This window comes from Seriola aureovittata, chromosome 4, assembly GCF_021018895.1.
Source record: "Seriola aureovittata isolate HTS-2021-v1 ecotype China chromosome 4, ASM2101889v1, whole genome shotgun sequence".
In the NCBI taxonomy this organism is placed as follows: Eukaryota; Metazoa; Chordata; class Actinopteri; order Carangiformes; family Carangidae; genus Seriola; species Seriola aureovittata.
In genome coordinates, this window is record NC_079367.1 from 19,284,209 (window position 1) to 19,308,974 (window position 24,766).

Genomic DNA, 24,766 nt, shown 5'->3' on the forward strand with positions numbered 1-24,766 from the left:
GAGTATCAAAAGTGCACACATTAATTCTGGCTCAGTACAAATCAGTTTCAAATGAAATGCATTGTACGCCCTGCCCATTCTACTTCAACTGCCCTGATGGGTGGTTTGCAAGATTAAACAATTCTGCAAGTCAATAAAAGGGGACATTGTGATGAAACTCACTGACTGGGCTCAGAAAAGGCATAAACCAGAAGTCATGAGGGCATTTTTAGACACCACTTTGGTCTTGTCCATGTTGTTGTACTCTTGCTTATCCTCTGCTGCGTCCTCTCCTCTTTATTCCTCCTCTTGTCGGTTACACAGGCGGTTTCACCTAAATGGGATGCACAAGGCTGGAGATGTGGTTCTAGGTGGGCTGTTTGTAATGCACGTTGCTCCAGCCTATCTTGATTTGTCTTTTACCTCAGAGCCACAACAGGCTGATTGTCATGGGTGAGTCTGTCAGGGAAAAAAACACAAAGCAGAAATACATACACTGTGTATTTTTGCCATTTTAACCAAATTGCTTTTTTGCTGAGTCTCCTTTGTTTATCTTTTGATTCATTCAAGTATTATCATGGTTGTTGCTCTTCAATGGTCTTCATTGTTCACAAAAGCTTTAGTTGTGTAGCATGTGTATATTTGCACAGTTGGTGTCTCATGTTGTATTTTTCAATAGTAAACACTGATATTTTATTTGTTAGTTTTGATGTTCTAGGATTCAGACAGGCCCAGACCATGGCTTTTGCTATTGATGAGATCAACAGAAACTCACATCTGCTACCTAATGTGACTCTGGGATACAGTCTGTATGATAATTGCAACCAACTAGGAATTGGATTCCGTGCAGCGTTGTCATTAACCAGTGGTCAAGAGGAGCAAGTTACATTACATGAAACCTGTGTAGGAACCCCTCTAGTCCTAGGAATCGTGGGTGAAGATTCCTCTACACGTTCTATTGCAATCTCCACTGTCTTAGGTTTGTACAGAGTGCCCATGGTAAGTTTTTCTGAATTAACGTCTATTAACTCTTTTGCATCATTGTGATTTGATTTTGAAAATATAAGTCATTTGTAAATATGAAGGAGTCAGCCTTACAAAGTCGAAAAAGCTGGTAAAGACATTCAATGGTTTTAGCATGTACACAGTCTGTGTTTTTTGCAGGTGAGCTATTTTTCCACATGTTCCTGCCTGAGTGACCGGCAAAAGTTTCCATCCTTCTTTAGGACGATCCCAAGTGATGCTTTCCAGGTGAAAATCTATCATCAAAATTAAAATAAATTAAATATAGCATGTGAAATTAGAAATATTGTAAGGAAGAAAAACCCTATTCTACGAATATTTTCCTTTTGTGTATCACCAGTAACATTACTTGTCTCATTGATGGAGTTGTATGGTGTCACATAACAACACTGCAAAGCCATAATTAAAGATGGTACATGGTTTATCAGGATTTCCAGTGAAACATCATTCCAGCATGTGTACTAATCCCTCCTCTCTCTATTCTTAGGTGCGTGCTATGATTCAGATTCTAAAACACTTTGGCTGGACTTGGGCAGGTCTGCTGATCAGTGGTAAAGATTATGGACTCCACGCTGCCCGATCCTTTCAAACTGACCTGAGTCCATCTGGTGGAGGTTGTCTGGCCTACACAGAGATTTTGACGGAGGGCAATGACCCGGCTGAAATTAGAAGGATTGTGGATGTGATGAGGAAGTCCACAGCCCGTGTGGTCATTGTGTTTGCACATTACAGTGAAATGATTAATCTAATGGAAGAGGTTGGGCTTGAAATAGAACTCAATTAAAGCTGAAATAATTATACAACTTAGTATTTTGTCAAAAAGTGAACTTTAATTGACTAATTTACAACAATATTTGGCCTAAACAAAACAAATGTTAGTTAAAATAAATATTATATTACACCATTAATTTAGAGTTTGGCAAACCAATTATACTCTACTTCAGTTATGATGATATGATGATATCACTTTGCTTATACTACTGTGTAAAACATAGGATTTCACTTATGAATGACACTAGCTGTTATATAATACAATGCACAGGTGGTGAAGCAGAATGTGACAGGCCTGCAGTGGATGGCCAGTGAAGCCTGGACATCAGCTGCTGTGCTCCAGACCCCCCACCTCATGCCGTACCTGGGTGGAACACTGGGCATTGCCATCCGTCGAGGAGAAATACCAGGACTCAGGGAATTCCTCTTACAAATACGTCCTGACCTACACCACAACAACAGCTATGGAAATGATGTGGTGAGAGTTTGACCTCGCAATCTGATATTTACAAGAATGATATATTATCAGTGTTTTAAATACACAGTTTTGAATATGTTTCAGGTAAACCAGTTTTGGGAATACACATTTCAGTGTAGATTTGCTCCACCTCCAGCAGGTTGGGTGGAAGCTGGAGGAGCATTATGCACTGGACATGAAGATCTAGAAAATGTGGAGACTGAGTTTTTGGACACTTTAAATCTAAGACCAGAGTACAATGTGTATAAGGCTGTGTATGCCCTGGCATATGCCATTGATGACATGCTGCAGTGTGAGCCAGGGAGAGGGCCTTTCAGCGGGAACAGCTGTGGTAATTTACAAAGACTGGAGCCATGGCAGGTGAGATATCAATTTACACTCCACCTGTTTATCACCTAAATCCTGTGTTTATGCTATTTCTTGCACACTATCATTTGGCATATAAGACAAAGTACAAAGCTTTGAGATTATCAATTGTACAATGCTAGATAGATCGCTGACAGGATTTTCACTACTTCTGGGTGATAGCTGTGACTAGTATTATCAGGTCAGAGAGATCTCCATCAACATGTTATATGGCATTTTAGGTAATGGGACATTATTAGAAAAACAAATGAACACCTCATGTGTTCATAAGTGTAATACGTAGTTTGATTATTGAATATTAGGCCCTGCTGAGTTCACCATGGTCAATAACAATAGAATTCTGTTTTTTCATCTATCCTCTGGTTTTTCCTTTATCTCTTGTTTTGATTTACATAGCTTCTATATTACTTGGAAAAGGTCAACTTCACCACACCATTTGGTGATCAAGTGTCATTTGATGAGAATGGTGATGTCTTACCAATCTATGATATCATGAACTGGCTGTGGCTCCCTGATGGAAGAATTAAAGTTCAGAATGTGGGTGAGGTTAAGACATCAGCCTTAAAAGGTGAAGAACTCACACTTGATGAAGATAAAATCTTCTGGAACTTTGAATCCAAAGAGGTTATTTCTGCTTTTTCAGACTACTATTTTTTGAGTGCCAGTGGTGTGCCATCAGGACAAGCAAGGCAAGCAGTGCTTGACCAGTTAAAGCCAAAAGTATACAGAAGGATACCAAAGTTGAAGCACTAATTCTCCGTACATCTCAGAACAGCTTTCTGTCCCACGAAGGATTTTATTTGCCTGTTTGCATTCATCTTTTAATTTATTGTTGTCTTGTGGCCAATGTAGGCTAGTTTCTCTGGAAGCTAGGCTTACTACCAGCGGATGCATCTATCATTTCTCTCATTTTCATGGGCATGGTCATGTCTTTTGACAAAGGCTGGTGCTGGTCAGGCACAGGAGGGAGCAGCATTTTTTTTAGATCTTTGCACATGTGCAATGTGAATAATCCTGGGACCTTTGATAGGTCACTAGATATCCCTAATAACAGAGAAGGGTGCTGGTCAAGCTGCCAATCACTGTTAGTTAATGGTAAATATTTTGAAGATTACCATAGAAGTAATTTTTGGATATTTTTCCTCTATACTGCACATGATGATGTGTTCACTATCAAAGGAACTTCAGAGGAGTAATTCTAACACTTCTTCAGCCAGGAAGGACTGCAGATAGGTGAGGATGTCCAGGCAGAGTACAACAAGATGCAGGAAAGGTTTTCAGCAAAGGAAAGACAGGCAGCAAAAAATCTTGAGACAGGGAGGCCCCTTAATTCAAGAGTTTTGCTACTACTACTGTCATGTAAAGGTATGTTTTAGTCTGGTCCATTTTTCTCATTGGTGTAGTAAACAGAAGAATCAAACATTGAGATGGTGGTTTGTGGGGTATAGTTCTTTATTATCTTTGGCTCTGCTTGCCAATCTGTAAAAGTCACTGCACACCACTGCTTTTGACCCATGGATAACTCATTCTAGCTGTGTTTAGTAAAGTAGAATAATAGAGATATTTATGTTTCTCCCTACAGCCCCCCCGGTCAGTGTGCAGTGAGAGCTGTCCTCCTGGTACCCGCATGGCCAGAAAGAAGGGGGAACCTGAGTGTTGTTTTGACTGCATCCCTTGTTCTGAGGGAAAGATCAGCAATAAGACTGGTGAGTGTTCAATTTTAAACACAACAGTTTGGAAACAAAGTATGAACATGTATCTCAACTCATTTTCTATTTTCATAGATTCCATGGAGTGCACAAGTTGTCCAGAGGATTTCTGGTCCAGCCCCCAGCGTGACCATTGTCTTCCTAAGAAAATAGACTTCCTCTCTTATCATGAGCCTCTGGGTATCTGCTTGACTGCCACCTCATTGCTGGGCACATTTATCTGTGCTTTTGTCCTTGGGATCTTTATCTATCATCACAGAACACCTATAGTACGTGCCAACAATTCAGAACTTAGTTTCCAGCTATTGTTGTCACTTAAACTATGTTTCCTGTGTTCACTGCTGTTTATCGGCCATCCCAGACTGTGGACATGTCAGCTGAGACATGCAGCATTCGGGATCAGCTTTGTGCTTTGTGTCTCATGCATCCTGGTGAAAACCATGGTGGTTCTGGCTGTGTTCAAGGCCTCTAAGCCAGGAGGTGAAGCCAGTCTGAAGTGGTTTGGTGCTGTGCAGCAGAGAGGGACAGTTCTGGTTCTTACTTCTGTTCAAGCCACAATCTGTACTGCTTGGCTTGTCTCTTCCTCACCAGCACCTCATAAAAACACCCAATACCACAATGACAAGATAGTTTATGAGTGTGTAGTTGGGTCAACAATTGGTTTTGCAGTGTTACTTGGCTATATAGGATTACTTGCAGTCCTCAGCTTCCTGTTAGCTTTTCTGGCAAGGAATCTTCCAGACAACTTCAATGAGGCCAAACTCATCACTTTCAGCATGCTGATCTTCTGTGCTGTGTGGGTGGCCTTTGTCCCTGCTTATATCAGCTCACCAGGCAAATATGCAGATGCAGTGGAGGTATTTGCCATCCTGGCCTCTAGTTTTGGCCTCTTGGTGGCGCTGTTTGGACCCAAATGTTACATAATCCTCCTGAGACCAGAGAGAAACACAAAGAAAGCTATTATGGGTCGAGGAAACACAAAGTCATAAAATTAGCTAACAAGTTTTCTAGCTGACAGTAGGTGTGTTTGTCTCTACTCTCTGATATGACCCATTGGAGCCCACTGGCAAATGGGGATATGCCTTGATAAAGTGTTAAAAATCACTTTTGAAAATAAATACCCCTGTCATGTGATAATGCTGTTGCAATTGTTCGTTACGTTTAGGCACAAAACCAACCTAGTCAGGTAAACAAAAATTTATAAACTATGTCAGAGGACCTCATCTTGGCCAATGTTTTGTTTTGCATACTCAACGACCCACAAAAGCATTCTCCCGAATATGACTTTGTGGTTCTATAGTAACATTAACACACTTCCTCCTTTGATCCTGTAATCATTGTTACAGTGAGTAGAGTGATGTGTCTCTTGAATGTAAACATATGCCCTTTTGGGGCATTTACTAAACTGACTGATGCTGTCTGACAAGACCACTGGAGGTCACCAAACAATATAACTTAACTTCGTGTAATTACAATATTGTGCAACAGTGATCAGCATAATCTCTACTCAACATTAATGTGGTGTCAGAATAATTGGAAAAATTAATATCAGAATTCACAAATGCCCCCTCACGTCAGAAGAATTCAGAAAGTCTACAAAAATGTTGGTACGCATGTTGTGTTGTTGACATTATTATCATCAATTAATGGTGCAAATTCATGCATTACATTACCCTTCTTTGTGCTAACATTTCATTAGTAATATGGTATTAGGTTGTAACTGTCATTTATTTATGTAACAGTTAATCATTAGCAGTAACCGTGATAATAAGTTAAAAGAATACTGGAAGCTATCCAAATATTGTTTTAATAATTGTCTGATCAATAAACTAGAGCCCAACTTGTTCTATGTTATTTGCATATTCTGACTTAAATGCACATGAACACAAATAAGTCGGAGGACTACTTCCATCCAAGGAGCACATAAATGCAGCGTACTTGTGTAATCCTGAGAGGAAGATCTCTCCGCCCACACTCCAAAAACTTAAAATCTCTCCTTGAGCTGGCAGTGACACTGGCTTGCGGATCCTCTTCCTCCCCCTCCTGTTCCGACACGTCTCGCCCTGAGCTTTGACTGGTTGGTTAGCAGCTTAGCAGGTTGAAATGAGTGTCTGGCTCTTCTAGATCATTGTTTTTGTTGTTTTCATCCAGGTAACTGTTGTAATTTGCTTCAATATCCCTCCCTTCATTGAGGTCGTTAGCTATTGTCCAAACCGTGACTTTGGAAAAAACTGTTTAGCAGGCTAAAACAGCCAAAAAAACAATGAAAAGCAATTCCCACAATGAGTGTTGCCTTCCTGTCCTGAATTTTAGCAAATAATGCGTTTCATTGGTCCCATATCTTTAAAACCACAAAATCATATACGACACATGCATGTCTCATCCGGTCTTCAAGTTATAGTTCGGGTTATTTTGCATGGGGTTGTGTAAGGTACTTATCTATAGTCAGTGTACAAGTGGAGAAGCAGCTGGAGTACCACCACAGAAGCTGAGGGATGTATTGCTGTGAATGGGGTCAGAAAAAAAAAAAAAGGCACTCACATTTTAGGCACTTAAAAACATGCCCACACAAAAAAGCTAATGTCATTTGAAGTGTCTGCTATATTTTGAATATTTTCACTGCGTTATCTTGCCATCAAACATTCTTTTCCTTTGGAACTACATTTTTCAGCTGTTTAAGTACCATGTTCCTACACATAAGCACAGCTACGCTTTGCTATGTCTGACTCAAACAGCTGATCTGCAGAGTAATACAGTGTGTGCTGTAGGTGCAACATCTTGTCCAGCAACACACTGGATACGTGGTGTGTACGTGGTGGTACAGCTGGAGGCTGATGCCAGGTCACCATCTGGATACAAAGTTGGAGGCTAGTGCGCTTGTGGGTAGTAGGCTCGATGCTAGCAGCCTGGGGGGCAGACTGGACAGCAGGTTGGGGGCAAGTAGGACCGATGCTAGGTGACTAGGAGACTAGCTGGAGATTTGGGGCGTTTACAAAGTCCAAAATCCATTCAGCAATGAGCTCTTCAACCAGGGTCTCTTGAACATTTCCCTGTGTGATATCCTCAGAGCTGCCTCTCTTTACTCCCTATAAATATCCCTTAACCACTCACAATAGAGAAGCAGGGTGTATGAGAGTTCTTTAAGCTCTTTATTAAAAGAAGTGCAGACAAAAACAAAAACTTTGCTGGTTAAATTAAATGATTTATTAAACAAAGGAAATCACAAAAAGTCTTACTTAAAGAATTAAACTAATCCAGTAAAGTGGCCGGGAATCCAAAATTCAAAAACAAAATCCAAACTCGAGAACTAACATGGGAGCTTGAGGAAACACTGGGGAATATAGCAGGGACAAAAACAAACAAACTGACAAAGACAACAGGGAGCACAGATACATATGCAAGGGGAGCAGGTAGCCAGACACAGGTGTAACACATTAGGGCAGGGCAGACAATCACCATGGCAGGAAAACAAGACAAAGACTATCAAAGAATATCATAATGAAAGTTCTGGCCCTGCCTTGGTCCTAGGCTTGTGTCTGGTCCATATAAATCCACATTTCGGCAGAGTCCGGCTTTTATCCTCCGGTATTGACTGACTGATTTTCTGTCTGCGTGCCATAATTGGCCCAGATGTGGAAGTAGCATCTGACAATCATGCAGTATATGGACCATATTCAGGAACCCGGTGTAAACTGGGCCACCAGGTGTAACAGTCTGTGTATTTTATCTACAACTTAAGATAAATATGAAGCCCACAAAAGTCGATTTAATACGATTTAAAAAAAAAAACCCTAATATACACATAATATGAGTGTCATGCAATTTTCACTAGACCTCAATCATTGCAATCATTCACGACTTAAAGTTGGATTTGGATGGATTCCAACATGGCCTTGGAGAGTATCAAAAGTGCACACATTAATTCTGGCTCAGTACAAATCAGTTTCAAATGAAATGCATTGTACGCCCTGCCCATTCTACTTCAACTGCCCTGATGGGTGGTTTGCAAGATTAAACAATTCTGCAAGTCAATAAAAGGGAACATTGTGATGAAACTCACTGACTGGGCTCAGAAAAGGCGTAAACCAGAAGTCATGAGGGCATTTTTAGACACCACTTTGGTCTTGCCCATGTTGTTGTACTCTTGCTTATCCTCTGCTGCGTCCTCTCCTCTTTATTCCTCCTCTTGTCGGTTACACAGGCGGTTTCACCTAAATGGGATGCACAAGGCTGGAGATGTGGTTCTAGGTGGGCTGTTTGAAATGCACTTTGCTCCAGTCTATCTTGATCTGTCTTTTACCTCAGAGCCACAACAGGCTGATTGTCATGGGTGAGTCTGTCAGGGAAAAAAACACAAAGCAGAAATACATACACTGTGTATTTTTGCCATTTTAACCAAATTGCTTTTTTGCTGAGTCTCCTTTGTTTATCTTTTGATTCATTCAAGTATTATCATGGTTGTTGCTCTTCAACGGTCTTCATTCTTGACAAAAGCTTCAGTTGTGTAGCATGTGTATATTTGCACAGTTGGTGTCTCATGTTGTATTTTTCAATAGTAAACACTGATATTTTATTTGTTAGTTTTGATGTTCTAGGATTCAGACAGGCCCAGACCATGGCTTTTGCTATTGATGAGATCAACAGAAACTCACATCTGCTACCTAATGTGACTCTGGGATACAGTCTGTATGATAATTGCAACCAACTAGGAATTGGATTCCGTGCAGCGTTGTCATTAACCAGTGGTCAAGAGGAGCAAGTTACATTACATGAAACCTGTGTAGGAACCCCTCTAGTCCTAGGAATCGTGGGTGAAGATTCCTCTACACGTTCTATTGCAATCTCCACTGTCTTAGGTTTGTACAGAGTGCCCATGGTAAGTTTTTCTGAATTAACATCTATCAACTCTTTTGCATCATTGTGATTTGATTTTAAAATTTTAAGTCATTTGTAAATATGAAGGAGTCAGCCTTACAAAGTCGAAAAAGCTGGTAAAGACATTCAATGGTTTTAGCATGTACACAGTCTGTGTTTTTTGCAGGTGAGCTATTTTTCCACATGTTCCTGCCTGAGTGACCGGCAAAAGTTTCCATCCTTCTTTAGGACGATCCCAAGTGATGCTTTCCAGGTGAAAATCTGTCAGCAAAATTAAAATAAATTAAAAATGGCATGTGCAATTAAAAATATTATCAGGAAGAACAACCCTATTCTAAAAATATTTTCCTTTTGTGTATAACTAGTAAAATTATTTGTCTCATTGATGGAGTTGTATGGTGTAACACTGCAAGGCCATAATTAAAGATGATACATTGTTTATCAGGATTTCCAGTGAAACATTATTCCAGCCTGTGCACTAATCCCCCCTCTCTGTATTCTTAGGTGCGTGCTATGATTCAGATTCTAAAACACTTTGGCTGGACTTGGGCAGGTCTGCTGATCAGTGGTAATGATTATGGACTCCACGCTGCCCGATCCTTTCAAACTGACCTGAGTCCATCTGGTGGAGGTTGTCTGGCTTACTTAGAGATTTTGCCAGAGGGCAATGACCCAGCTGAAATTAGAAGGATTGTGGATGTGATGAGGAAGTCCACAGCCCGTGTGGTCATTGTGTTTGCACATGAGAGTCAAATGATTAATCTCATGGAAGAGGTTGGGCTTGAAATAGAACTTAATTAAAGCTGAAATAATTATACAACTTAATAAATACTATATTACACCAATGCTAGCAGGTTTTGCAAAAAACTTATTCTCTATTTCAGTTATGATGATATGATGATATCACTTTACTCATACTACTGTGTAAAACATAGGATTTCACTTATGAATGACACTAGCTGTTATTATACTGCATTGTACAGGTGGTGAAGCAGAATGTGACAGGCCTGCAGTGGATGGCCAGTGAAGTCTGGACATTAGCTTCTGTTCTCCAGACCCCCCACCTCATGCCGTACCTGGGTGGAACACTGGGCATTGCCATCCGTCGAGGAGAAATACCAGGACTCAGGGAATTCCTCTTACAAATACGTCCTGACCTACACCACAACAACAGCTATGGAAATGATGTGGTGAGTGTTTAACTTCGCAATCTGATATTTACAAGAATGATATATTGTCATTGTTCTAAATACACAGTTTTGAATATGTTTCAGGTAAACCAGTTTTGGGAATACACATTTCAGTGTAGATTTGCTCCACCTCCAGCAGGTTGGGTGGAAGCTGGAGGAGCATTATGCACTGGACATGAAGATCTAGAAAATGTGGAGACTGAGTTTTTGGACACTTTAAATCTAAGACCAGAGTACAATGTGTATAAGGCTGTGTATGCCCTGGCATATGCCATTGATGACATGCTGCAGTGTGAGCCAGGGAGAGGGCCTTTCAGCGGGAACAGCTGTGGTAATTTACAAAGACTGGAGCCATGGCAGGTGAGATATCAATTTACACTACACCTGTTTATCACCTAAATCCTGTGCTTATGCTATTTCTTGCACACTATCATTTGTCGTATAGGACAAAGTACAAAACTTTGAGATTATCAATTGTACAATGCTAGATAGATCGCTGACAGGTTTTTCACTACTTCTGGGTGATAGCTGTGACTAGTATTATCAGGTCAGAGAGATCTCCATCAACATGTTATATGGCATTTTAGGTAATGGGACATTATTAGAAAAACAAATGAACACCTCATGTGTTCATAAGTGTAATACGTAGTTTGATTATTGAATATTAGGCCCTGCTGAGTTCACCATGGTCAATAACAATAGAATTCTGTTTTTTCATCTATCCTCTGGTTTTTCCTTTATCTCTTGTTTTGATTTACATAGCTTCTATATTACTTGGAAAAGGTCAACTTCACCACACCATTTGGTGATCAAGTGTCATTTGATGAGAATGGTGATGTCTTACCAATCTATGATATCATGAACTGGCTGTGGCTCCCTGATGGAAGAATTAAAGTTCAGAATGTGGGTGAGGTTAAGACATCAGCCTTAAAAGGTGAAGAACTCACACTTGATGAAGATAAAATCTTCTGGAACTTTGAATCCAAAGAGGTTATTTCTGCTTTTTCAGACTATTATTTTTTGAGTGCCAGTGGTGTGCCATCAGGACAAGCAAGGCAAGCAGTGCTTGACCAGTTAAAGCTAAAAGTATACAGAAGGATACCAAAGTTGAAGCACTAATTCTCCGTACATCTCAGAACAGCTTTCTGTCCCATGAAGGATTTTATTTGCCTGTTTGCATTCATCTTTTAATTTATTGTTGTCTTGTGGCCAATGTAGGCTAGTTTCTCTGGAAGCTAGGCTTACTACCAGCGGATGCATCTATCATTTCTCTCATTTTCATGGGCATGGTCATGTCTTTTGACAAAGGCTGGTGCTGGTCAGGCACAGGAGGGAGCAGCATTTTTTTAGATCTTTGCACATGTGCATTGTGAATAATCCTGGGACCTTTGATAGGTCACTAGATATCCCTAATAACAGAGAAGGGTGCTGGTCAAGCTGCCAATCACTGTTAGTTAATGGTAAATATTTTGAAGATTACCATAGAAGTAATTTTTGGATATTTTTCCTCTATACTGCACATGATGATGTGTTCACTATCAAAGGAACTTCAGAGGAGTAATTCTAACACTTCTTCAGCCAGGAAGGACTGCAGATAGGTGAGGATGTCCAGGCAGAGTACGACAAGATGCAGGAAAGGTTTTCAGCAAAGGAAAGACAGGCAGCAAAAAATCTTGAGACAGGGAAGCCCCTTAATTCAAGAGTTTTGCTACTACTACTGTCATGTAAAGGTATGTTTTAGTCTGTTCCATTTTTCTCATTGGTGTAGTAAACAGAAGAATCAGACATTGAGATGGTGGTTTGTGGGGTATAGTTCTTTATTATCTTTGGCTCTGCTTGCCAATCTGTTAAAGTCACTGCACACCACTGCTTTTGACCCATGGATAACTCATTCTAGCTGTGTTTAGTAAAGTAGAATAACATATATTTATGTTTCTCCCTACAGCCCCCCCGGTCAGTGTGCAGTGAGAGTTGTCCTCCTGGTACCCGCATGGCCAGAAAGAAGGGGGAACCTGAGTGTTGTTTTGACTGTATCCCTTGTTCTGAGGGAAAGATCAGCAATAAGACTGGTGGGTGTTCAGTTTTCAACATTGCAGTTTCGAAAGAAAGCATTGTGTATCTCACTCATTTTCTATTTTCATAGACTCCATGGAGTGCACAAGTTGTCCAGTGGATTTCTGGTCCAGCCCCCAGCGTGACCATTGCGTTCCAAAGAAAATAGAGTTCCTCTCCTACCATGACCCTCTGGGAATCTGCTTGACAGTCACCTCATTGCTGGGCACCTTTTTCTGTGCTGTTGTCCTAGGCATCTTTATCTATCATCGCAGAACACCTATAGTACGTGCCAACAATTCTGAACTTAGTTTCCAGTTGTTGTTCTCTCTTAAACTATGTTTCATGTGCTCACTGCTGTTCATTGGCCGTCCCAGACAATGGACATGCCAGCTGAGACATGCAACATTTGGGATCAGCTTCGTTCTTTGTGTCTCATGCATCCTGGTGAAAACCATGGTGGTTCTGGCTGTGTTCAAGGCCTCTAAGCCAGGAGGTGGAGCCAGTCTGAAGTGGTTTGGTGCTGTGCAGCAGAGAGGGACAGTTCTGGTTCTTACTTCTGTTCAAGCCACAATCTGTACTGCTTGGCTTGTCTCTTCCTCACCTGTTCCTCATAAAAACACCAAATACCACAATGACAAGATAGTTTATGAGTGTGTAGTTGGCTCCACAATTGGTTTTGCAGTGTTACTGGGCTATATAGGATTACTGGCTATCCTCAGCTTCCTGTTAGCATTTCTGGCAAGGAATCTTCCAGACAATTTCAATGAGGCCAAACTCATCACTTTCAGCATGCTGATCTTCTGTGCTGTGTGGGTGGCCTTTGTCCCTGCTTATATCAGCTCACCAGGCAAATATGCAGATGCAGTGGAGGTATTTGCCATCCTGGCCTCCAGTTTTGGCCTCTTGGTGGCGCTCTTTGGACCCAAATGTTACATAATCCTGCTGAGACCAGAGAGGAACACCAAGAAAGCTATCATGGGTCGAAGCATTACAAAGTGATAAAATTTGCCTAAAATAAGTCTTTCAACCTAGTTGAGAGGAGATATTGTTTGTCCCTATACTCTCTGATATGACACATAGGAGCATACTCCTATAGGAGCTTTCATAAAGTGTTAAAAATCACTTTATTAAATAAATAACTCACCATTTCATGATGTGACAATGCTGCTGTATTTGTTTCATTAGTTTTAGGCACAAAAATAAAACATAATTATGGGTAACATGACATTGTGCAACAGTGATGATAACCAAACAAAGCTGGAAGCGGTAGAGAACTGTCAATAAAAATGAATCACGTTATTAATCATTATGCTGTTTTTGTCTGATCACATATTTTACATTCCTTGGGATTTGAGAACAGGCATCACTGTTCTTATACACACAGAAATCATCAGGTTACATGTGTAACCCTGAGCGGAGAGATCTTTCCACCTTATATATTTATATATACATATACACTGATCAGCAATAACTTTATGACCACTGACAGGTGAAGTGAATAACATTGATAATATTGTTACAATGGCACAGTGGGTGGAATTTATTGGGCAGCAAATGTTTTGGAAGCAGGCAAAATGGGTAAGCGTAATGATCAGTGCGACTTTGACAAGAGCCAAATTGTGATGGTTAGACGACTGGGTCAAAGCATCTCCAAAACTGCAGGTCTTGTTGGGTGTTCCCGGTCTGCAGTAGTTAGTACCTACCAAAAGTGGTCTAAGGAAGCGCAACCAGTGAACCAAGGCTCCCAAGGCTCTTTGATGTGCACGGGGAGCGAAGGATAGCTCGTGTTGTCCAATCCCACAGAAGAGATAGTGTAGCACAAATTGCTAAAAAACTCAACCCTGCTTCTGATAGAAAAAGGTGTCACAACACACAGTGCATCATAGCTTGCTGTGTAAGAGGCTATGTAGCTGCAGACCCGTCAGAGTGCCCATGCTGACCCCTGACATGTACCACTTGGTATACTCCTTCATGGAAACGTTATTCTCTAATGGCAGTGGCCTCTTTCAGCAGGATAATGCACCCTGCCATACTGCAAAATGGTTCAGGAACAGTTTGAAGAACACAGCGAGTTCAAGGTGTTGACCTGGCCTCCAAATTCCCCAGATCTCAATCCAATCGAGCATCTGTGGGATCTGATGGACAAACAAGTCCAATCCATGGAGGCCCCACCTTGCAATTTACAGGACTTTAACAATCAGCTGCTAACGTCTTGATGTCAGATAACACAGCACACCTTCAGAGGTCTTGTGGAGTCCTTGCCTCGATGGGTCATAGCTGCTTTGGCAGCAAAAGGGTGTCTAGTACAATACTAGACAGGTGGTCAGAATGTTATGGGTGATTGGTGTATATTTCATTGCACAAGGTCTGCCCCTCACAGGGGCAGGAGATGTGGATACTCGGTAATCCACATCACCTGTGGTAACAATATAATATGTAGTTATATAGGCACCATGCAGTTAACTTTGATTTGAGCACATTTCAGAGCAGCCTGGAGGTGGAGAGATACACATTAGCTACTGTTGTCTATTGTGCCAGAATCTCTCACCCTACATATTTCACATATGGGACAAAAAAGGACATTTTGGGACCACTTTTTGTCTTTATTGTTTTATTCTTGATGTCTACTAATATAGATTTACAAGCTTAAAAAAGATATACAGTATGTTGTACATTTCACACAGTACTGTATTCACACTCTATCTGAAATTCTTGTCAGCTTGCCGGCAACTACATGTTTCGGAGGAGACATCAGAAGATCTGTTAGTACTGTACTACCATTCAGTATGTTTGAGTTGAGAAGAGCAGTTTTTAATGCTCATTAGACAACTCCTGGAAGGATGGAGTGTGTACAAAAACGAATATAAAAGAATATAAATAGTCAAGGAATAGACAGACAATTGGACTTCATGACTGCTTCAAAATTTGGGAGTTGCCACCGCTTAACCATCTTGCTGGTTTATGATGCTGGTAAATCTGAGTCAATTATACTATTGTGCTCATAGTTACACCATAGTTATGATGTATAACATGTAAATATTGACAAACAGTTAAGCATTTATATCTTTGTGCGTCTTGCCACATTGCTTTGCAATAACGTGATCAGGTCACTGCCAAGCCAGTGAAACATCAAAAATCCACAAATAATAATGCAGACTTACAGATTGTGAGCCTGAGTCTCCCACTGGACCGCATAAAGTGAGAACTGCACAGTCGTTCAGAAATAATCGTTGTGGAAAGTGTCCAGTGTCCAGTGTTGAACTGTGCAGTTTTTGAAGCAGCCTCCTTGTTGGGAACTGTGGTAAAAATGAATTCCAGCCACTGAGAGCTTATAAAGTAGGTTTCTCCAGGCAATTGAAAACAGTGTCTTTTCGGCATGGCTACAAAACTAAAAAAATCTTTTCCTGACCTTCATTTTAAGTAGTTGTGTGCTGTGCTGCATGCCAAGCTGCAGGGAGTGACAAGCTTTTAACAGCACAGAACAGCTTGGAAATAGCTTGGAAGTGACTGCTGGTTAATATGTGGTCTTAATGGGTTGTGCTTCAGTCACTATTTCATACTTACCCCATTGTCCGACAACAGAAACACTCTGCCTGTATGTGTCAACATGCACATGCATACTTGATAAACACTCTAAATCTAAAATCTATAACAATGCAAACTAAACAGACTAAAAATGGCGTAACCTGTCCTGCACAAGTTTATTCAGAGCTAGATGTTTGATGTCTGCCAAGTTACTATTGACAACAGCCACATACAGTACAATATCAAACAGACAGGGCAATGAAAATAAAGATGTATTATTTCACCAAATGTCTTAGAATGCTGACATGCTACATGCTAACATGTAGTGAACATTTTATAAAACTCAGTTCATGTGTGAAAGTGAATCCTTCATACTTACACTAATTTGGGATTGTACAATGCTACTCTTCTGATACAAATTTGTATCTTCTCTAAACTGCTGAGTGAATAGTTATTAACAGTCTGTCCACTTTATCTACAACTTAATGTACATGTCCATAAGTCTACATAATATGATATTGAAAATGCCTAATACAGACATAACATGACTGTCATGCAATTTTCAGTAGACCACAATCATTGCAGTCATCCTCAACTTAAATTTGGTTTGGAAGGGATGTCAGAATAGACTTGGAGAGTATAAAAGTGGACACATTAATTCTGCCTCAATACAAATCAATCTCAAATGAAATGCATTTTAGGCCCTGCCCCTACTACTTTGCCTGCCCTGATGGGTGGTGTGGAAGATTAAACAGTGCTGGTAGTCAATAAAAGGGGGTGACATGGTGATAAAACTTACTGACTGGGCTCAAAAAAGCCATAAACCAGAAGTCATGGGGGTATTTTTAGACACCGATTTGCTCTTGCTCATGATATTGTTTTCCTACGTTTCCTCTGCTCTGTCCTCCCCCCTTTATTCCTCTTGTAGGTTACAGGGACAGTTTCATCTCAATGGAATTCACAAGGCTGGAGATGTGGTTCTAGGTGGTCTATTTGAAATGAACTTCTTTTCTACCCATCCTGACCTGTCTTTTACCTCAGAACCACAGCAGCCTACCTGTCATGGGTGAGTCTATCAGGGTAACAACAAAAACTGGGAAAAATCAAGCCCATTAATAGAATGTATTTTTGATAATCTGATATAACTGTAAAAAAAAATGTAATTCAGTATTTATGTGATTTTAACCATATGGCTTTTTTGCAGTGTCTTTTATTTATTTTTAGTCTAAGTATTATTATGGTTTTTGCTATTCAACTGTTTTCATTGTTTGCAAAATCTGTAGTTAGGCAACATGTATATTTTTATCATGTTGTATTTTTCAGTAGTAAACAGTGGTATCTTATGTGTTAGTTTTGATGTTATAGGATTTAGGCTGACCCAGACCATGGCCTTTGCTACTGAGGAAATCAACAGAAATTCCAACCTGCTACCTAATGTGACTCTGGGATACAGTGTGTATGATAACTGCAATACACTAGGAATTGGATTCCGTGCAGCATTGTCATTAGCCAGTGGTCTAGAAGAGCAAGTTACATTACACAAGACCTGTGTAGGAACCCCTCCAGTCCTCGGGATTGTGGGTGATTCCTCCTCTACACGTTCTATTGCAATCTCCACTGTCTTAGGTTTGTACAGAGTGCCTATGGTAAGTTTTTCTGCCTTGACATCTATTCATTCTTTTGGATTATTTATTTTATTTATTTTTTTTTTTTTTTTAAAGTTAGTTGTAAACACAGTAGTCAGCTTTACAAAGTTGAAAAAGCTGGTAAAGGCAGTGAATGGCTCTAAGTTGCACACTGTTTTTTGCAGGTGAGTTATTTTTCTACATGCTCCTGCCTGAGTGACCGGCAAAAGTTTCCATCCTTCTTTAGGACGATCCCAAGTGATGCTTTCCAGGTAAAAATCTATCAGGATAATGAAAAAAAAAAAAAAAAAAAAAAAACTTGTGCAGTTGAACAGTTTTCAGGAAGCATGTCCTGTTCTGCTATAAGAAAAAATGGATACTGCAGATTTTGTGTATCACCAGTAACATTCCTTGACACATTTATGGAGTTGTGTGATGTCAGATAACACTGAAAGGCCAGAATTAAACATAGTCCATTATGGAACCTGTTCAGCAGGATTTCCAGTGAAACATTATTCCAGCCCTAATCCCTCCTCTCTGTATTCTTAGGTGCGTGCTATGATTCAGATTCTAAAATACTTTGGCTGGACTTGGGCAGGTCTGCTCATCAGTGATGATGATTATGGACTCCACGCTGCCCGATCCTTTCAAACTGACCTGGGTCCATCTGGTGGAGGTTGTCTGGCCTATACTGAGATTTTGCCCTGGAGTCATAACCCAGCTGAACTAAGAAGAATTGTGGATGTGATGAAGAAATCCACAGCTCGTGTGGTCATTGTGTTTGCACATGAGGGTCATATGATTGACCTCATGGAAGAGGTTGGGCTTTAAATACAACTTGATCATACCTTAATATGAATACCTGCGTAAGGCTTAGTCAAACTGGAAGATTTAAGTTTTTTGTTTACAATAACATATAGGCATCGTCAGACTGGCAATCGGGCATACCGTGACCGAGCCCAGTTAGCTGCTACATCTGTGGGCTGGTTGACCATCAAAAAATCCATAGTAATCTAAGTTTTTACTGGCCCTCTCTTTAAGCCTGTCATTGAGGGTGTGCATGAGATTGTGCTGTGTGCGTGTTCCAGGACTGCACTCATTGCTCCTGTGAATGACACCAGATGTGGAAACTAAATAATAATTTATTCACATGGCAGTTTGAATTTACACACTTTGTGTAATGCTATTGTACAGGTGGTAAGACAGAATGTGACAGGCCTGCAGTGGATGGCTAGTGAAGCCTGGACTTCAGCTTCTGTGCTCCAGACCCCCCACCTCATGCCGTACCTGGGTGGAACACTGGGCATTGCCATCCGTCGAGGAGAAATACCAGGACTTAGGGAATTCCTGTTACAAATACATCCTGACCTACACCACAACAACAGCTATGGAAATAACATGGTGAGAGTTTAACCTCGCAATCTGATATTTACAAGAGTAATATATTTTCATTGTTTTTAATACACAGTTTTGAATATGTTTCAGGTAAATCAGTTTTGGGAATATACATTTAAGTGTAGATTTGCTCCACCTCCAGCAGGTTGGGTGGAAGCTGGAGGAGCATTATGCACTGGGCAAGAAAATCTAGAAAATGTGGAGACTGAGTTTTTGGACATTTCAAATCTTAGGCCAGAGTACAATGTGTATAAGGCTGTGTATGCTCTGGCATATGCTCTTGATGAAATGCTGCAGTGTGAGCCAGGGAGAGGGCCTTTCAGTGGGCACAGCTGTGGTAATTTGCAAGGACTGGAGCCATGGCAGGTGAGATATCAATTTACACTCCACTTGTTTATGTCCAATCCTGTGCTTATAATCATTGCATCACAGTACCATTTATGAGATTATCAACTGTAAAATGCTAAATAGATAGGATTTTGCCTTTTGCTGGGCAATAGGTGTGGCTAGTATTATCAGGTCAGAGAGAATAATCTCTTTTCATGATGTATATTTTGGTGGTGTGAAGGTATTATGTAAGATGTGGTGAATAAAACCAAGTTCTTTAAAATCAGGTGTGAGAGCTAATAGTGTAGCGACCAAAGAAGCAAGTACCAGGAAGGAGCATTTATAATATTTATAACCAGGATTTTAAAAACAAAGCGGCCAGGCCTAGATAAAACAAGCTAAAATACTAAAAGAGCAATAAAACAACAGTAGGTTTGAATAGAACAAGGCTTAAATACCATCATCCTGCTGGGTCGCTATTGCCTGAGGCGCCGTCAATCCTCTGCTGGTCACTGTGACAAAGTCAACACCTAATGTGCTCAGTCATGCCCCAGAGTACAATACTCAATCAGTGCACCAGGAACTCTGGGTATCTCTCCGGTGATGTAAATAGCAAATTTACAGGCCCTTCCACTTGGTCTCTCACCCATTTGCAGCTTCCACTGCTCACTCATGCTGTCGTCTGTCAGGCACCAGCCGTGCTTGTGTCGAACACTGTTGTGCTGTGATAATTAGTCAAGGCCTTCTTCACTCTGGCGTGTGCTCTCCTTCAACAGCTTCCTTCATCACTTGCACCTGCAAGAGACAATTCACTCCTCTATTCAGCAGTTCCTTGTTTTCAAAAGTCAGATGCTCACAGGTGCAGGCAATCAATAATAAGTTGCCCAGCAGCAGGAAGTCAACAATTGTGAGGAATTAAAAAAATAAAAGTCACAGATATAAGACATGCAAAAAATAAAACTGCTCCACACAAATTATAACATTTTGAAACAGGTTAATTATAATAATAATAATAATAATAATTAACCCATCCTTCCCCTGTGTCAAAATATGGTATTATAGGTCATGTGACATTACTTTAAAGAAAATGCTTAGTGACTTCATGTGTTCGTGAGTGTAGAACATAATTTGATTTTAAATACTGCATCCTGCTGTGTTCACCACGATCAATAATAACGGGATTTTTTTTTTTTTCATCTGTCCTCTTTGGTTTTTCCTCTATCCATTATTCTGATTTTCACAGCTTGTGTATTACTTGCAAAAGGTCAACTTCAGCACACCATTTGGTGATCAAGTGTCATTTGATGAGAATGGTGATGTCTTACCAATCTATGATATCATGAACTGGCTGTGGCTCCCTGATGGAAGAATTAAAGTTCAGAATGTGGGTGAAGTTAAGAAATCAGCCTTCAAAGGTGAAGAACTCACACTTGATGAAGATAAAATCTTCTGGAACTTTGAATCCAAAGAGGTTACTTCTGATTTATCAGACACCTCTCTCTTTTGGACTGTAATTCTTACCAGTGTAAAATAACTCAGAATATGTATTTTTCTCCCTACAGCCCCCCCGGTCAGTGTGCAGTGAGAGCTGTCCTCCTGGTACCCGCATGGCCAGAAAGAAGGGGAAACCTGAGTGTTGTTTTGACTGCATCCTGTGTTCTGAGGGAAAGATCAGCAATAGCACTGGTGAGTGTTCAGTTTTCAACATTGCAGTTTAGATAAATAGCATAAACCGATTTTGAAACACTTTCCCTTTTTTCATAGATTCCATGGAGTGCACAAGTTGTCCAGTGGATTTCTGGTCCAGCCCCCAGCGTGACCATTGTGTTCCTAAGAAAATAGACTTCCTCTCCTACCATGAGCCTCTGGGAATCTGCTTGACAACAACCTCATTGCTGGGCACATTTACCTGTGCCGTTGTCCTAGGGATCTTTATCTATCATCGCAAAACACCCATAGTACGTGCCAACAATTCAGAACTTAGTTTCCAGTTGTTGTTGTCACTTAAACTATGTTTCCTTTGTTCACTGCTGTTTATTGGCCATCCCAGACTGTGGACATGCCAGCTGAGACATGCAGCATTCGGCATCAGCTTTGTGCTTTGTGTCTCATGCATCCTGGTGAAAACCATGGTGGTTCTGGCTGTGTTCAAGGCCTCCAAGCCAGGAGGAGAAGCCAGTCTGAAGTGGTTTGGTGCTGTGCAGCAGAGAGGGACAGTTTTCACTCTTACTTGCATTCAGGCAGCAATTTGTACTGCTTGGCTTGTCTCTTCCTCACCAACACCTCATAAAAACACCCAATACCACAATGACAAGATAGTTTATGAGTGTGTAGTCGGGTCCACAGTTGGTTTTGCAGTGTTACTTGGTTATATTGGCTTACTGGCTATCCTCAGCTTCCTGTTAGCTTTTCTGGCAAGGAATCTTCCAGACAACTTCAATGAGGCCAAACTCATCACTTTCAGCATGCTGGTCTTCTGTGCTGTGTGGGTGGCCTTTGTCCCTGCTTATATCAGCTCACCAGGCAAATATGCAGATGCAGTGGAGGTATTTGCCATCCTGGCCTCTAGTTTTGGCCTCTTGGTGGCGCTCTTTGGTCCCAAATGTTACATAATCTTGATGAGACCGGAGAGAAACACGAAGAAAGCCATTATGGGTCGAGGCACCAGTAAGTCATGAAATTTGCCAACAGTCTTACAACTTAATTGTAAATAGAGTTTTTTTTGTCCCTACTCTCTGATATGACTCATAGCATTCTGGTGTCAGGATATAGACTGGACATAAACTGTTAAAAATCACTTAAAAATAAATAACTAGCCCTTTCATGATGTAATAATGGCTATGATTAATGTTTGGTTTGATTTTTAGCAAAAAAAAAATAACTTAGGTCTAGGAAAATATCATGGTTGGGTTTAGAATAAATACTTAGAGGACCATGTAATGGCTAATGTTTTGTTTTGTGGACATATCCATCCACCATGAAGTTGTGGCTCTATAATAACATCAAATCACTTACTCCTTTGCTCTTGTAATAATCATTATAGCCACTAGAGAGCGTTGTCCCTTGAACGTAAGCATATATAATATTTACTAAAGCAACTAATGATGTATCATATGACTGCTAGAGGTCACCTAACAATAAAATGTAACTATGGGTAGTATCAAATTCATACCTATCTGGTAGTTTCTTTTGGAAGGACAGTCTGTTTATTATTCATTCACTTACATTGTGCAACAGTGTTGATCACCAGATAAAACTGGAAGCAATAGAGAAATGTCAATAAAAATAACATACATTATTAATTTATTATGCTGTTTTTGTCTATGCATTTATTTACATTCCCTGGAATTCGAGAACAGAACATCACAGTTCTCATTCACACAGAAATCAGTAGGTTACATGTGTAACCCTGGAGAGATCTCTCCACCTTACATTCTCTATATGTACAGGGTCTGATCCTCATGGGTGCAACTGATGTGGATACTCAAGACATCGCCTGTTGAGGCCATACACTGGCTACAACACCTGGCTATACAATGACATGCATGGCAGCCTAAGTTGTCTTTGAGTTAACTTGATGTGAAGAGACAGTCTTTTCTTACTCCTTTGCTCCCGTAATAATCATTATAGCCAGAAAAGACCTAATGATGTCATATTCAAACCGTAGCAGCAACATTACATAAAATTGACACCTTCCACTATAATTGTCTATGTCTAGGCTGAATCTCAATGTGTCACAGACATGAAATGTTTTTATTTATTTATTTATTTATTTATTTATTTATTTATTAGCCACTTTAGGAGCTGCATGTTAAGACAGTGGCATTTTAGCAACATTTTCTGTCAAAAAATTAATCAAGAATTAATTAATAATGAAGAGAAAGAGAGATAGAGCTGACAGTAGTAGCAACGCAGCAGAAACGCATCTGGTGTGAACACACATGCATGCTTCTCAGCAGTTCAGCAATATCAGCCACCACCCTCACGCAACGCAGGCAGTGTGTTCCCGGCGTTAGTGTGTGGCTACCACAGGTGTGACTGAGAGAGCTCAATGCACTGCAACTTCAGAATCTCACGGTTGTATGCTTCTGCAACTCAGGCTAGTTTCAGATTACATTCCTGTTTATCCAGAATCATCAAATCAAATATGAATCATTTTGTGAAATTTTTAATTATGGTTAAAAAATGTTTTGTGCAGTCACACTGACTTTTGACTACCAAAATCTAATCAGCTCGTCCTTGAGTCCAGGCGAACATTTGCACCAAATTTGAAGAAATTCCCTCAAGGCATTATGGAGATATCGTATTCACAAGACCAAAACTGCATTTTGTGAGGTCACTGTGACATTGACCTTTGACCAACAAAATCTAATCATCTCAGCCTTGAGTCTAAATGAACATTTGTGCCAAATTTTAAGAAATTCACTCAAGGATTTACTCAGTGTTCACAAGAATGGGACAAATGTACTTATGGATGGACGGACAACCCGAAAACATAATGCCTCTGGCCCTGGCTGTCGACAACACAGAGCCATAAACATGGAAAAAGACAAAACTAATTAAGAAAACATCTTCAATTTGTCAAAACTTGCACTGCAAATACACAAAACACAACCAAATACAGAAACCCTGTTACTGTTGCAGATCCACAATGCATGTGAATTCATGTTCATCTAAACTGGAAAAAAAAATACTTGCTAAAACTTGGTGGATGGCGTTGTGGGTTAAATTATTGGAAGTCACAGTAGAAGATATTCTAAATACAGTTATGTTTTGGATTTCATCTGAAAACAAGAAAATAAAAGTTTTCTTAGAATAAGTTACAGAAAATGATACATATTTGATTATTATCACACCAATCATCCTTAACATCTTAATATTCTGCAACATTTCAGGTCAGGGGAAATAAAAGTTGAATTAAGGTCATACTGCCTGGAAGAGTATGTCTGTACCCTCCCTATTAATGCAGCAAGGTTAAGGAGTAATAGGCACTAGCCACATACTATAGAAACAGAAAGATGGCAATGAAAAAGACAAGATGAGAATGTGCATTATTTCACCAAATGTATGCTGCTTGCACCTAGTGAGCATTTATCTTTTTCGAGTTTGTTATGCCTTTATCATAGTGACAGCCAGAGAGAGACAGGAAAGTTGGGAAGACAGAGAAAGGGGATGACATGCAGCAAAGGGCCACAGGTCAAATTCAAACCCAGGCCGCTGTAGTTACGACTAAGCCTTAATGGTATGCGCTCCACCAGGTGTACCACCAAGTTACCCCTCTAGTGAGCATTTCATTAAACGTTGTTTATGTGTCAAAGTGAATTCCACACATTCAAGGCTGATTTGTGCATTTGGGGATTTTAATTTTGTACACTGGTATACTCAGGTTTTAAACTACAGAGTGAATCATGAGAAAAATTTTATTTACTACCACAAGAAATAGTTAAC

At 40.3% G+C, this 24,766-nt stretch overlaps 3 protein-coding genes across 3 annotated transcripts; all 3 read left to right on the forward strand.

Annotated features, from left to right (window-relative positions):
* Positions 1–241: 241 nt before the first annotated feature.
* Positions 242–5,315, forward strand: LOC130168055 (extracellular calcium-sensing receptor-like). Its single transcript, XM_056374634.1, has 9 exons — positions 242–432; positions 684–978; positions 1,144–1,230; positions 1,490–1,759; positions 2,045–2,251; positions 2,336–2,611; positions 3,014–3,241; positions 4,200–4,323; positions 4,402–5,315. Exons 1-9 carry the CDS (start codon positions 323–325, stop codon positions 5,313–5,315), a joined length of 2,511 nt encoding a protein of 836 aa, XP_056230609.1. The 5' UTR covers positions 242–322.
* Positions 5,316–8,465: 3,150 nt separating this feature from the next.
* Positions 8,466–13,445, forward strand: LOC130168056 (extracellular calcium-sensing receptor-like). The gene is made up of 9 exons (XM_056374635.1): positions 8,466–8,656; positions 8,908–9,202; positions 9,368–9,454; positions 9,706–9,975; positions 10,185–10,391; positions 10,476–10,751; positions 11,154–11,381; positions 12,337–12,460; positions 12,535–13,445. Exons 1-9 carry the CDS (start codon positions 8,547–8,549, stop codon positions 13,443–13,445), a joined length of 2,508 nt encoding a protein of 835 aa, XP_056230610.1. The 5' UTR covers positions 8,466–8,546.
* Positions 13,446–17,341: 3,896 nt separating this feature from the next.
* On the forward strand, positions 17,342–21,996 carry LOC130168050 (extracellular calcium-sensing receptor-like). The gene is made up of 8 exons (XM_056374630.1): positions 17,342–17,617; positions 17,782–17,868; positions 18,146–18,415; positions 18,791–18,997; positions 19,082–19,357; positions 20,562–20,789; positions 20,881–21,004; positions 21,083–21,996. The coding sequence occupies exons 1-8, from the start codon at positions 17,357–17,359 to the stop codon at positions 21,994–21,996; spliced, it is 2,367 nt and encodes a 788-aa protein (XP_056230605.1). The 5' UTR covers positions 17,342–17,356.
* The last annotated feature ends 2,770 nt before the right edge of the window (positions 21,997–24,766 follow it).